This window comes from Neospora caninum, chromosome XII (assembly GCF_000208865.1).
Source record: "Neospora caninum Liverpool complete genome, chromosome XII".
In the NCBI taxonomy this organism is placed as follows: Eukaryota; Apicomplexa; class Conoidasida; order Eucoccidiorida; family Sarcocystidae; genus Neospora; species Neospora caninum.
Window position 1 is genome coordinate 2,210,680 of NC_018398.1, and position 13,574 is coordinate 2,224,253.

General features: G+C 55.1%; 1 protein-coding gene across 1 annotated transcript; it reads right to left on the reverse strand.

The window, feature by feature from the left end:
* Positions 1 to 1,063: 1,063 nt before the first annotated feature.
* NCLIV_062990 (hypothetical protein) lies at positions 1,064 to 13,171 on the reverse strand (the record flags this gene model as incomplete). The annotated part of the gene is made up of 18 exons (XM_003885850.1): positions 1,064 to 1,185; positions 1,597 to 1,723; positions 2,660 to 2,821; positions 3,478 to 3,657; positions 4,215 to 4,308; positions 4,783 to 4,910; positions 5,444 to 5,584; positions 5,869 to 5,917; positions 6,599 to 6,695; positions 7,004 to 7,076; positions 7,393 to 7,485; positions 8,017 to 8,181; positions 8,562 to 8,663; positions 9,245 to 9,578; positions 10,177 to 10,471; positions 11,249 to 11,553; positions 12,041 to 12,218; positions 12,724 to 13,171. 18 exons carry the CDS (start codon positions 13,169 to 13,171, stop codon positions 1,064 to 1,066), a joined length of 3,093 nt encoding a protein of 1,030 aa, XP_003885899.1.
* Positions 13,172 to 13,574: the final 403 nt, after the last annotated feature.

Consider the following 13,574-nt stretch of genomic DNA (forward strand, 5'->3'; position numbering starts at 1 on the left):
CAAGTTTAGGAAACCGTTGTTGTCCGCGGTCTTGTCAATCGTATCTGTGGCAAGGCACTTTGCGATTCTCCTCGCCAGGGGAATCGGCGAGCAGGAGCGGCCTCCAGAGGCTGCAGGGTTAAGCATACAGCCACGCGACACACTTCCTCAGACCTTTTTTTTGGAGAGCTTGGTAACCCCGCGTCTCCAGTCACGAGGGGCGAGGAGACGACCGCGAGAGAGACGGGCGCAGCGGATCCTTTTCCTCTCACGCTGCCGCCGTTTAGGAGCCGGCAGGTTGCACACGCGCAGGCCAGAGGATCTGCATAGAAAGTTCGCGGTGGTTGTAGCCTTTTCGCGCGCAGTCACGGCCTGGGCTACGGCAGAGATGGGCACTCGAGAAGTGACCAGCGGGCGGGCCGGTTTTGTTCAGCTACACGCCACAGTCTAGGTACTAGCAGCAAAGCATGACGTTGTCACGTGTCCCCACCTGCAGGGCGGCGAACACAGCAGAGATGCGAGCGCGAGAATACAGGCGAGTTTAGGTGCGGTTCGTGTTGATGGGAAAACCTTGAGTGGCGGCGCGCACGCAGGAGCAGCGAGGCGTGTAGCGAACAACGAGGTCGAGGAACAACGCTAGATAGCTGGACACGGCTTCATCCTCGCGTGTCGACTGCATGCACGCATGAAGATGCTACATGCACGCATGAAGATGCTACATGCACGCATGAAGATGCTACATGCACGCATGAAGATGCTACATGCACGCATGAAGATGCTACATGCAGTCACTCCATCGTGCCGAGGTTTCCGTCCTGGCGCGACAAGTCCCTTGCTTGCAGCACAAGGCAGTCAACATGCAACGTAGCCTCGAGTGAGCCGGGGGAATTGTAGCAGCCGTGCTACGTGGCTGAGGGTCGAGCTGCCGTCGGCGTGGATTTGCGCGTTCCTGTGGATCCTGATTCCAAGGTTTTGTTTCGCTGGCCCTTTGCATCCCTCGGCGCTTTTGCGGGGTTGACTGGCCGTGCGCTCCCCCTCTCCTGTTCACTGTTGCCTCTTGGTTCCTTCCTCGCACGCATCTTTTCTACAAGAGAGGCAGACTCTGCTTAACTTTCGTCTCGTCCTCCCCCATCCGGCCTTCTGACCGCACCGGAGAGAAGTAGCGCTGTCTGTGGCCATAGAGAACTTCCGGCTCAATGTGGGCTCCTAAAACAAATGCAGAAAATATTCGGACTGGCAGCTTCCCCCACCGACGACATAGTGTTTTTCCATTTCTTGTGGAAATCGAGAAATTCACAGGGACTATAGAGATTGAGTTTTCACCACAAAGTCGCACATACAAAAGTAGGCAAGTGGTAATCTGCTGACTAGGTTCAAGATGCAGATGCTCATACACTACACATAGATATTTACATGCTTACGTATATACATGCATAGTTGAATACAGTGGCAGGTCGCGACAAAGACCTACACGTCTCTCGTTACATAGCTATCTCAATATATATGTGTAAGTATATGTGTAACCAATGGTCTAGCAATAGTGCTCGGAGAGTTTCTTAGCGTTGCTCTTATTGTAACTTGAGGTACCGCTATTTGTCTGGTTTCTTGGCTCTCTACCTTTGAGTTTAAAGAGCTCGATTTCTTTTTTCAGCGTCTCAATTTCCTTCTCCTGTAGCTTCAGCACCTCCTTGAGTTTCTCCACCGTTCGTGTTCTCTGCGCGTCGGCAAGGCCGTCTTTATTCAGCTGTGTGCAGACGAAGGCCGGAAAAAGGCACCGCAGGCGAGGCCCCAGAGACTCGCGTGGGCTGGCAAGTGGTGAACAGCCCACAACTTTGAAGAAAAAACTGAAACGCCTCCAGAGGACGAAACACCGAGGGCAAGGAACTTCTCCGCTCATGTGAAACCGGTTTCCGACTCGCCTGCGTGGCGGTCCCAGGGAGAAGAAACGACGCAACGAGGGAGAAAAACACGAGAGAGAAGTTGGACAACAACGGCGCGGGGTTCGTGGAGAATGCGGGGGGGGAAAGAAAGCGGAGAAGAAGCAAAAGCCGGAAGAAGTCGTCCGAGGCGCCTACTAGCAGCGCGATACGCCCCGAGTCATCTTGGACAGGCTGTGCCCCAACTCACAAGGGTACGGATAGAGACGCTTGCCTCTCTATCACTCGCAAGACCGTTTCGCATCCATTTTGCTCACGCAAAAACGTGCATATTCGAATCCATACGTCTCCATACAGCTATATAGAGGGACTTCTGTATCTGCAAAACCAGAGTTTCTTGCGGCTCTAGCAGTTCGAAAGGCCTGTCGCTAATTCACTGTATACATGAATGTACGCATGCACCTACATCTGAGTATGTAAGCGAATGAATATTTATATGCCTTCCTTAAATTTGCTCCTTTTCATATGTGGCAAAGCGGGGCAGTTTGCATGCACTTTCTCTTTCTAGCATACGTGCACATGGACACTAACCGTACCGCCTCCAAAGGGAGAGCGACAGGTAGATGCGCCGAGTGCCGTGAACCAACCAATATCCGCACCTCATACAAGTTACATAAATATACATATATATGTATATATATACATGTACATACATGTATCTATAACCGTATATAAGTCTATGCTAACGTGTAGGTAGAGATGCAGAAAAAAGTATGCAAGATTTTCTTCAGACATGCCCTTACAGAGGTCGCTGTTGTGCCACCGTCGTTATCGAGAGTTTGCCGGAGAAGGATGTCGGATTCCTTCAGGCTGGCCACAGTTCGCAGCAGCTGGGTATTTTGCTGAAGAAGAGCCGACCGAGTGGTTGAGAGCTCTTCCACCGTTCTGCGCCTCTCAGCAATGATCTGATAGCGAAGAAGTTAGAGGATAACATCTGCCCGAATGTCGCACGAGCCGTGGCCTTTTTTGACTCTGCTCTCCTGTTGGTGGCTCTCGGTGCATGCGACAACCGTCTGCGGCTCTTTGCTGCAAGGCTAGTTTCAGCAGTCGATTTGCATCGAACGCCGAATCTTTGCTTAATAACTCATAACACGAACAACGTCCATGAACGCCTTGATCACGTTCTCATACTCCAAACACACACACCCTCCTTTCTACATACACACGGCCAAACGAACAAAGATACCTATATATATATATATATATACATACATAGATATGAGTGGACCTGCGGTAGGTCTCATCGTTTCCTGTCTCCTGCTGTGTCTCTGCTTTATGGTGGGGTCATGTGCGGAGAACCTCGATATAAACCGTGAACAATTAATTGCGATGCCGTCCACGGAGGCCCACAGACAGCCTCAACTGCTGAGACCTGACCAGCCGCAAGAGATTCTAACGGAAAGGAGGCGGCAGCCTCTCCCCTGGTCCTTCATACGCATTCGAGGCACGCATGCGACCGCCTTCTCGGTACGTGCGCACGTCAAGTCACCGACGAACACCGCTTCAGATCTCTCTCTCTGTGGAAGCGTTTTCGGTTCTGCGACGGAGACACGCCCTGTACCTGGGACTCAAGAGATGCAGCTGCTCGGTCTGCTTGGTTATCTCGGTTCCTTTTTCGCTCTTTCTCGACAGCCACAGCTGCGGCCGCCTGCTCCAGTTGCTCGATAGACACCCCCTCACCGAAGCGAAGGAGCTGCATATCTTTAAATTTCTGGTTCAGTCGCTCAATGACCTTCATCGTCTGCCGATGAGAAACCAGCCACACGAGCTCTCGCGTGCAACGTGTGGAAAATTCAGCAAGGCAAAAAAGCGTGTGGGCAAACAGTAAGTACGCCGAAGACACCGCACAACCGAAGCCGGCCGCATTGTCCCTCCCGCGCTGCCCAAGCCGATGCCAAGCGCGAACCAAATCCAGGTTCCCTTTTCTTTCCAGACACACGTAGAAAAGAGACTTGCGGGCCAACACAGTTCGAGATGTGAAAAGGCCCTTCAAAGGCTGACACATGCACACGCAATCACTTACCAGTATGTGAACGCTGTGATGAATACCCTGATGAAAACCTGGAGCTAGCATGAAGATGGGTAAGTCGGCGGTAAGCCCGCTATATCTATATCTATATATATTTATATGATCATACAGCTGTGGATACATACATGGATACACACATCTATTTATATCCATATATATATATATATATATATATGTTTCGAAAGAGGAGAGGAAGAGAAACATTAACGTGGACGTCACACGGACAGTCTTATTCGTGCGCATATATGGGGACCCGCCATTTCCGTTACCTGCTTCTTTCCTCTCTGAGAGACAGCAAAGCTGCGGGTGAGATCCCGGTACTCCGCCCGAGCTGCCTCCGTTTCGACGCGGAGGTCTTTGATCCTGAAGCGGGCACGAAGATAACTCGCCAAGCCAGGTGTCTACCTTGCGTAACGCAAGAAAGGCACAGTGAAGGCTCACAGCCCGCTGGGGGCCCTCCCGCGTGTCCCTAACCGTGATGAATTCGATCTGCTTTTGGCTCTCATGCCTTTTGACGTGTGCGGCGGAGGCAGAGGCACAAAACGAGGAGCACCCCTAGCCGCGCTAAGACCAGCAGAGGCAAAAACGCTGGCAGGGGGGAGCGCGCTCCGATGTTGGGGTGCACAGAGAGACGAGTCTCTCCTAGACTTCGACGTGGACAGCAGCACATCCGGGCGAAACCAAGGAAGGTGGTTCAACTCCCGAGCCTCATGTACCACCTTAGGCAGGAAAGAAGAGTCACAACTCAAACCCAACAACCTGAAGGAGGCGCTAAATTGCGCGCGACGCACGTTTGTGGATGTCTCCCCTTCCTCTTACTGCCACTGGCGAGCTCACCTCTGGTACAGCCTCCCGAACGCAGAGCGCGTGAAAACCACCTCTTTCTTCAAATCTGGAGGCAGCCGAACGCGAGGCGGGCCAGAATTTCCGTGCTCCGGCGAGTCGTCAGTGTACAGACACTCGATCTGGGTAAAAAGCACACCCGCGGAAGTCGACGTTGCAGTGCAACAACACTTCGCGCCTCAACTGGGGTAAAAGGCAGAAAAAGAAAAGAGGGGACCAAAAGAATTTCGGAGCATTCCGCTCTAAAAACTTGCTGCACGGACTGCTGCATCTCTGCCACATGACAAGGGAGTTTTCGCGTTTCTTCCGTCCCCCTGCCGCGGGACTTTGACACAAATATGTGTCGTCGAGCCGCTGGCCGCGACCAAGGGCGCCCATATGAAGATGACGAGGTTCTCAGTCGAGATGTGTCTCTCCTAACTCAACCGGAGTGCATCTAGGGGAATGAAGAATGCTTTGCCCCTCATACAAACAGATATATATATATATATATATATAGGCGCCGATGGAACACGGCTCAACGAGCGGAACTCGCCTCTACCCAAGACAGTGGCATCGCAGAGACGTGTGGAGAAATGCGAGGTCGCTGGGAAGAGAGAGTCGTTCGAGCTGTCTTGAAAGTTCTGCGACTCCGCCGCTCTCCGTGACCGGTCACCTGCGAGGCTGTCACGGGGACAATCTGTCGAATTTGATTTGCGCGCTGCTGCTTTTCCTTTTGGTATTTTTGGATGTCTTCGTCCGTCTGTTTCACGCGCTGGCCGTGCTGTTTCTCCAGTCCCGCTTGCTTGGCCTGCTCCTGCAAGAACGCGCAAAAAGGGAGAAAAACAGTCCACGCGGAGGGCGTCAAGAGCGCCGCGCGAAGGCACCCGCCGAGAAGGCAGACACGTGAAGGGCCAAGACGGAAAACGAGAGAGAACGCGGGAGAGGCGAACTGGAGGCAGCGAGAGCGAGTTCACGCCTCCGCAGGATTCCCCGAGAGGCGCTCGCACCAAAGCCAGGCTCCTCGAGAGATCCCCTCGCCTCTCGGGGTTTCGATGTCTCTCGAGAGTGTGGACTTCCGACTTTCTTCAGCTCGTCGACCTCCTTCCTCAGCGCAGCCGCCTTCATCTCCGTCTCGAACTTGATATCCCTGAAGGCACGCATGGAGCGAAGTGGAAACAGGCACGCGCTCTGGCGGGGCGCAAAGACAGCGCATGGGCGTCACGTCACAAGGCGAGAATGGCCACGTTCGGCGACCAAACGTCGTGAAAGAGACATGCACTCGGGGCGGGCGCGGCTTGATTCGTCTCCAGCATTCCAAGCAACGCGCCGAGAAAGAGCCCGTCGCCAGAGGAGAAGGTTCGAGACGGCGCCACGGGAAGAAGGCGAGAACAGACGGCGCCACGGGAAGAAGGCGAGAACAAACAGCACACAGGAGATGAACCGAAAAGAGAATCGCGACACGGACACGCAGACACGATGGGTTTGCGGGCGGTGGGCGATTAGGGGAGAGACGCTGGGCCACAAGAGCAACTCGACACCTAAAAGGAGTCCCCTGCCTTGCACAGAAAAGAAGGCGTGCGCTGAAGCAGAAATCGAAAAAAGGCGGGAATGAAAACGAGGCGAGGCCGAATCCACCTTGCTTCGAAAATTAAACGCGTCGATACCCAGCGGCACATCTCGAAAACGATCCTAAACCCTGAACGAGGTACGAGGAGAAGCCGAGGACTGAGAATGCACAGAAAGCGGAAGCTGAAGAGGCAGGGATTCCGCGAGAGAGTCTTTAGGCCAGGAAGGCAATGGACAGCAGAAAGACACAAAGGCCACTTACCGCAGCTCGAGCACGTTCTCGTACAGCTGCATGTCACAGCCGGGAGGGGCTGCATCTTCTTCGAGATCATCCTCGTCGTCCTCCTCGTCTTCGTCGTCTGACCAAAACAGAAAGGGGAAGCGTCGTGCGCTCGCGTCTCTGCCCTTTCTCCGCGTTAAAGCGGTAGGCCTCGGGCTCCGGAGCCATACGCGCAGAATTTAGCAGGAAATGAAGCAGCGTTAGACGTTGGCGCTGGTGCCCAAGCAGGCGAGACACCGTGGAGAGTTCGAGTAAAGTCGAGTCGCTTTGAATTTGCACGTGAGCAAGCACGGGACGGGACAAGTGCGAGGCGGATGCGTCGGGTTGCGGTCCCGTGGGAGCATCGGAAAAGGTGGGAAAACGTTTTCATCAACCGCGATTCCTCACCCAGCTGGCGAAGATCCTCGTCGTCGTCTTCCTCGTCCTCGTTCGCGTTCGCCGGGCGCCTCGCTTTCTTCACCTTGAAAGCGCATGGGAACGCACGCTCTCACACCGACGATGGGACCAGTGGGACCAGCAGGCGAGGCGCGAAGGCGCGAAGGCGCGGCGAGGAACAGAAGCTCGCTACACTCCTTGCGGATCTACAAACGACCCCTTGGACGCGCAGCCACCTTTCCCCCCTTGTCGAAACGTAGAGTCAGTTCCTCGTCTTTTTTTCTCTCTTTTTTTGCGCTTTCCTCTTCTGCCATCCTGCTTTCTGGTCCTTCCCCCTCTCTGCCTCTCTTGCCTGTCTTGCCTGTCTCGCTTGCGGGGTGTATTCCTGCGCTTGAACTCACTTTCCGGTTGAAGAGTTGCAGAAGCTGTGGTGCAAAAGCATTTTTGGCGCCGAGAAGGTCCGCCAGCAGCTGCTTGACGACTTCTTCTGTCGCCTGAGCGGAAAAAAGCCGAGGCGAATAGTCGCTCGGAAAAACTCGACGAGTTAAGGTGGCCGTTGCCCGAAGCTCTTCGCTTGCGCAGACACAAACCACAGTGCGTGCTTCCTCGCCGTCACCACGAACTCTCGGGAAAGCAGAAGAAGAAGCATGGCCTCGTCCCTTCTCTCGGGAACGGGCGGCTGCGGCCGGTGCACGGGGTTGACCGTCTCCGAGGAGAGCGCCACGCTACCCCATGTAGTCTCACTGCAGTACCAGGAGTCCCGACTCCCTATTTTCACGTGACGAAAGGGTATAGAGGCGCAAGCAATATGCGGCACGTGAGGTGACTTGACGTTTGTAGGAGAGTCGAAGCGGCCGAGATGCGTGTCTCCCTTTGAACAAGCAGGTACAGATGAGGGACAGAGAGTTGTCAAACACGGCGAACCGGGGGAAGAAGGGCGGAAAGAGTCTCGCGACGCCCGTGAGCGCTGGCGCTTCCGTTTTTTCGTCACGGGGTGCATGCCGCGTTTCCGAGGTCGAGCTGACCGTGCACTCTGCGATTGCTTCCTTCTTTTCGAAAAGTTCCTCCTCGAGCCGGGCCAGCCGCCGCCGCACGGACTCCAAGTCGCGCCTGTCCTCGCAGAGTCTCTGCTGCAGCCGATTGTCTTCTTCTTCCATCAGATTCAAAAGGGTCAACTCGTCGAGAAGCACCTGCGCGGGACGGCGCGCAGAGAGTGCGAGAGGAACCCGTTTCCGTTTAAGAAACAGAGAGAGTGTGCGAGAAGGAGAGAGAAGCCAAGGGAAACAGCGAATGGAAAGAAAGGGAAACGGTGGGAGAGTAGACGAAAGAAGCAGAGATTGCCGCACGGACAACAGAGGCGAAAGGACAGAGCCGAACCAGAACAGGGCGAGTCGACGAAGGCGCAGCGATTCGTGAGAAAGACGAGGTTGTGAGAGAGGGGAAGAGAGCGGGCGGAGCCGCAAAGAGGCAGACGAACTGCAGGTAGAAAGACCCACGCAGAGAAGGCAACGTCTCTGAGTGGTTCGTGGCCAGTGCAGTGTCGCCGACGAACGACGGGAAACGGGCGTACAAGATGCTGCAACTCGGCGAGCTTCGAGAGCTCCATGAGCCGGCCTCGTTCGGCATGCAGGCGACAGACGCTCTCGTCGAACCCCACCAGCTCTGTGCAAATCTGACGGCCGACAGCAGGCACCCGAAGAGCCGAAAAACCCCCTGAACAAAACCTGCAACGACTTTCAAGCTCTACTTCTCGTTTCGCGTCACACACCGCACATGTAAACGCACTCGCCTCGGCGAAGTCATATCTTTCACATATCCCTGTAACTATGTGGTAGACGGTTCTGGATGGCAGAGAATTGTCGGCGTATGTTTCGACTTTTTGCTTGGCTGTCTCAGGTGTTTTCCCTCTCCTGCGCGTGCTTCCCGTCGCAGAGTTCAGGCGCCGGTGCCGTCTGCTCTGGCTGCGTGCACAGAGGCAAGCGAGTTGTCGGACGAGACTGTCGTCTTCGACAGGGCACTTGAGTTCCCTGGAGTTGGGGGCGTCTCTCTCAGAGTCGAAACGTCCTCCACTCGCCGTTCTGGCTTCTCTTTCACTGTTTTTTCGAGCCGCCCTCTTTCTCTGTCCATCACTATCACTCATCCAAGTTAACGCTTTGCAGCGTTCGTCTCTCTTTTCTCCCCTCTCCTCGGCGTTGGCTGCCATGAACGCAGCCGCTCCACTTTCACTTCCCTCAGCTTCTCTTCTCTTCTTACGCTCTCCACAAGCTTGAGAACTTGGACGATGAGTGCCTGTCGTCGTGCCTCCGTGAACTGAGTGAGTCTGTCGCCTCTGGGAGGGTGCACGCGGTCTTCATTCCCCGCCCACGGCGTCCCGGCCGGTTGCTCGTCTCTGTCAAAGGCTCCTCTGTTTCCACGCGTTGTCTGCTCTCTGGCCTTTCTGCGGCTCGTCCTTCCTGCGACGTCGAAAAAGAGCAATCTCAGCTCGAGCTCTTCTGCCCGCAGGAGGGACGACGAGGTCTGTCGCGTTCTTGCCTTCGCCTTGCCAAACTCCGGCGGCGCGTCCGCTTGTGGGGCCAGGCCTGGGACGCTGAAGACAGAGACAGGCCAAGGACCCGCCAGGGGAGGAGCGGGGTGAAGAACGCCACAGAGGGAGATACGAAGGCGTGGGGAAACGAAAACGCGCGCAGCGGTTCTCCCTGCTGGAAACACCGTCACGCGCGCCGCTCGCTCGGGGTATCAGTACTTCGAGCACCATTCGGACGTCTTTTGCAAAGAGGCACCCCTGTTCGGGAATCCTCCTTTCTCTTCCTGTGCCCTCCTTTTTTAACCAAAACAATGTTTTCGCCTTTCTGGCTGTGTGGGATGCCGAGCACTGCTCAAACAGTCAGATGAGAAGACGAGAAAGAGACTGTGCGGGTGAGACAGAGGCTTTTCAGAGAGAGAGCCTGAGACTGGCTGCGCCTCCGTGGGTTGTGGTTTCGGACCACGCCTCGGCGCGCGTTTTCGCTAGCGCGATCGGACGCGAAAGGGCGAGACATGGAAGTGAACGCAACGATGTGCAAGACTCGGAAGGGACTGATAAAAGCTCTGCATCGTGTTTAACGGTTTACTGGAACGCAGCTGAACCGTGATTGAGAGACGCTGACGAGCTGCGCTCTGCGCTTCTGTGTTGACTCTCTCCTCACGGGAACAGAGGCGGAGACTTCTCCCGTGAGTCTGAAAGGCCTTCTGAAGAAGCCCGCGGGACCCGTGCACGGCTGGTGTCTCCTTCAGCGTCTGCAGTCTCTTGCACGCCAGCCTCTGCCACGTGGACACATCGCTCCAACGAGCAGAGATGGCGGAGGGGAATCTGGAGGTCGACGTCGACTTTCTCTCCTTCCGGAAGAATAGCCTCGACGAGGGCAATAGAGTCGCTGACGTTCCAGCTGGCCGGAGCGGACGACGACGAGGAAGAAGAAGGCGAGGCCGCAAACCACTGGCCTGAGCGGCTCAAAAGCCGTTGCTTACGAAGGAAGGATCTGGGGAAGGAAATGCGAGGACCGTGGGAGAGGTAGAGAAGCAAAGAAAGGCAGGGAACGCACGGAGAGAAATACAGGGCTGACGACTCTCCACCAGTCCTGAAGGAGAGGCATATGCGAATCTGCTTGTTTCGGTGTGCCGCCAGGTATCTCTTTTTTTGTTCGCGTTGCGTTGCTTGCCGTGACATCTCAGTCCCACGATCTCTCCAGTTCTCGGAAGTCTGCTTTCCCCCAGTTCACGCGCCGCGTCTCCCTCGCTCTTGCACTCCCGAGCGGCAGCCTCTGACCGGTTTCCGCGGCTTCCCACTTTTTCCGCGTTCGCCGTGCGTCTCCTGCGCAGACCCCCTTTGTCTCCACAGGCGGTGTCCAACGTCTTTCCCTGCTCGCGAGATGTGTTGACCCTCGCTCGATTTCGGCTTTCCTTCTTCCCCGTGTGTCCTCGTTTTCCCATCCGTCACACGACACGTCTGCATCGCTGGCGGTGTGTTACCGTTTCGTCTCCGTGCGCCTGTTCTTCCCGCCGTTCTCTTCTGACAGGTATCTGTGCACATCGCTTCAGCCCGTCGCTCTGAATTCTTATTTTTTACCCTTATTTCTCAGCGGACTCACAGCAGGTCCCCTTTGGTCAGGCGCGTCGTCGCCGTCTCTGGAAAGGCGGTCGGCACGTCGAAGTCCCCTTCTTCCGAGCCTTCTTTTCCTTCTTTCACCGCTTCCTTTCTCCTCTTCTGCCTGTCCTTACTGCCCGCTGCCGTAGCCGCCAGCAGCTTCTCGACAGTGGCAACGACAAACTCTCCGATCCAGAACACCAGCTCCACGTCCACCTTTCGCTCGTTCGCCTTTGTGTCGCCATCGATTGTGTCGCCATCGATTGCGTCGCCATCAATTGCCTCGCCTGGTGCCTGGCCCTCGCCTTCCCACGCACTATTTCCTGTCTCGTAGGCTTGCAGCTCTTCTAGGTGTGCGCGTATCACAGACACCCAGGCTCGCATGCGGGCCTCAACATCGCCACGAAGACGCGCGAGGACGTAGAGCCGCTCGTTGAAGCTAACCACGCAGTGTTGCACGAAACGCAAAAGACGATGAATCTCCTCTTGCTTGGTGCTGGCTGTTACCCTGGGAACCCGACAGGAAGCGGAACACATCTCACCGCATCTACACAGATTTTGTCGAGTGAGATAACTGCATGCGCGAAGGCAACAGAGGTGAAGTGGAAGACAGGCGAATGCATGGACATGGGAACTTGTCGAGGCGCTGGAAGCGGAAGAGAGGGAGGGTGCGATTGAGAAGACCATACCGAGTTCACCCATCACCAGGCCAAGCCAACGGCTTCGGCGCCGCGACACGAGCAAACTCGCAGACACCAAGACATTGTTACAGATGTAAACGTATACAGAATATACACATGCATACATACATATGTAAGTCTATATATATATATATATATATACAGCAGATACACAGGGGCGTTGCTGCGTCGAGCCCTGCACATGGAGAGTCACATGCACAAAGGTGTGGTGTTTGTCTCTCGCACATGCTCTCAACGGCGTAGGTTTCATCAGTTTTGAGTCTCTGGTTTCCCAACGTTGCGACGGCTTCTTGGATCCTTCGTTGATCCGCAGGATCCTCGAAGCGCGCATCAGGCTTGAGGGCCAGCAGGCGCTCTCGCTCTCTCTGTCTCTCTGCGCGTCGCGCCTCACGAGCTCCATTGTCTGAAGAGACAGCCACCCGAGAGAGGGCGGGGAAAATCAGAGAAGGACGACGGCGAGCGAGAGATTGTCAGAGGCCACAAAAGCCCCCAACAGGTCACTGGAGGAGAGAGGCGTGGAGCAAGGACGGCTCTGAGGCGGCGGAAAGCATGGCTATGAGAGAAACGGGAAAAAGAGAAGCGAAGCCGAAGTTGGCGACTCAGACGGAAGACGAAACACACACGCAAACAGTGCGCGGAACGAACGGACTCAGGACACGCAAACGAAAAAGGGAACTGCGTTTCCAGCGGATTCGGTGCCCAGCGGAGTCACTCTTCCATCCGTGTGACTCAGAACGCAGAGGTATGTAAACACATGCATGCGCAGTACCGTCCTCCTGTGTACAAACATCTTTATCTGTTGATGAACGTTAGAGATGTTCAGGCGTGAATGTCTATCTATCTATGTCAAGATAAATCGTTGTCTCCTGGAGGATGTCCTGTCGATAGCACTGTATTATCAGACGCACCATGCCAGTCGTCAGCTCTCTGTCTCGGGGCATTCGCTTCTCCGCAGTCTGCTGGCGTTGCGCCGGGTGTCAAAGCTTCATCGCTAGTCTTCGAGTCTCTACTTCCATCTGTTTTTTCGTAGCTGTCTGCCGGCGTTTCCGTCTCGATGTCCCGTCCCTTTCCGTCGTGCTCTTCCCCCCTCCTCCCTGTCGCCTCTCCAGCTCTTTCCGCCCCGACACCTGTCTCAGACCGCCTCTGTCGTTCCGATGCGTTCGACCGAGCTACACCGGAGGCAGCCGGCGGGTTGCCGACGACGCTGTTGCGCGCCCCGGAGAGATTTGCGTGCGTGTTCTCGCTTGTTCCGCCTTCAGGCGCCTGGCGGCCTGCGCTTCGCGCCTGCAGAAGAAGAAGCGTCTGGTGCTGAACTTGCGCTCGCAACGAGACCCGGGTGTCTTCAGCAGAAATCATGGAGCGACGGACGGCTGACGTCGCTTCAGCCAGAAAGGACGAAGGCTGCAGATCCCCTGAAAAGCAACAAAATCACGTTTGGGCGACTACACACAGACACTCAGGCATCTATTACCGCTATACAACTCCCAGGTTAACGGCCTCCCACATACCTATATATATATATATATATATATATATATATATATATATATATATGCCTATATACGTGTTTGTATATTCGCTCCACATATTGGTATATATCTGTACATATATACGTATAGATAGTCGTAAGAAATTCAACTCAGAGGGCGGTTCTAGGATTAACGAGGCCCCAGCGAAAAGAAGGAAGAAACGTCTGACCTTCAGCCTCGTTATCGCCGTCGTGTGCGCCGACGGCCGCTGTTTCCTTCAGTGATCGCTT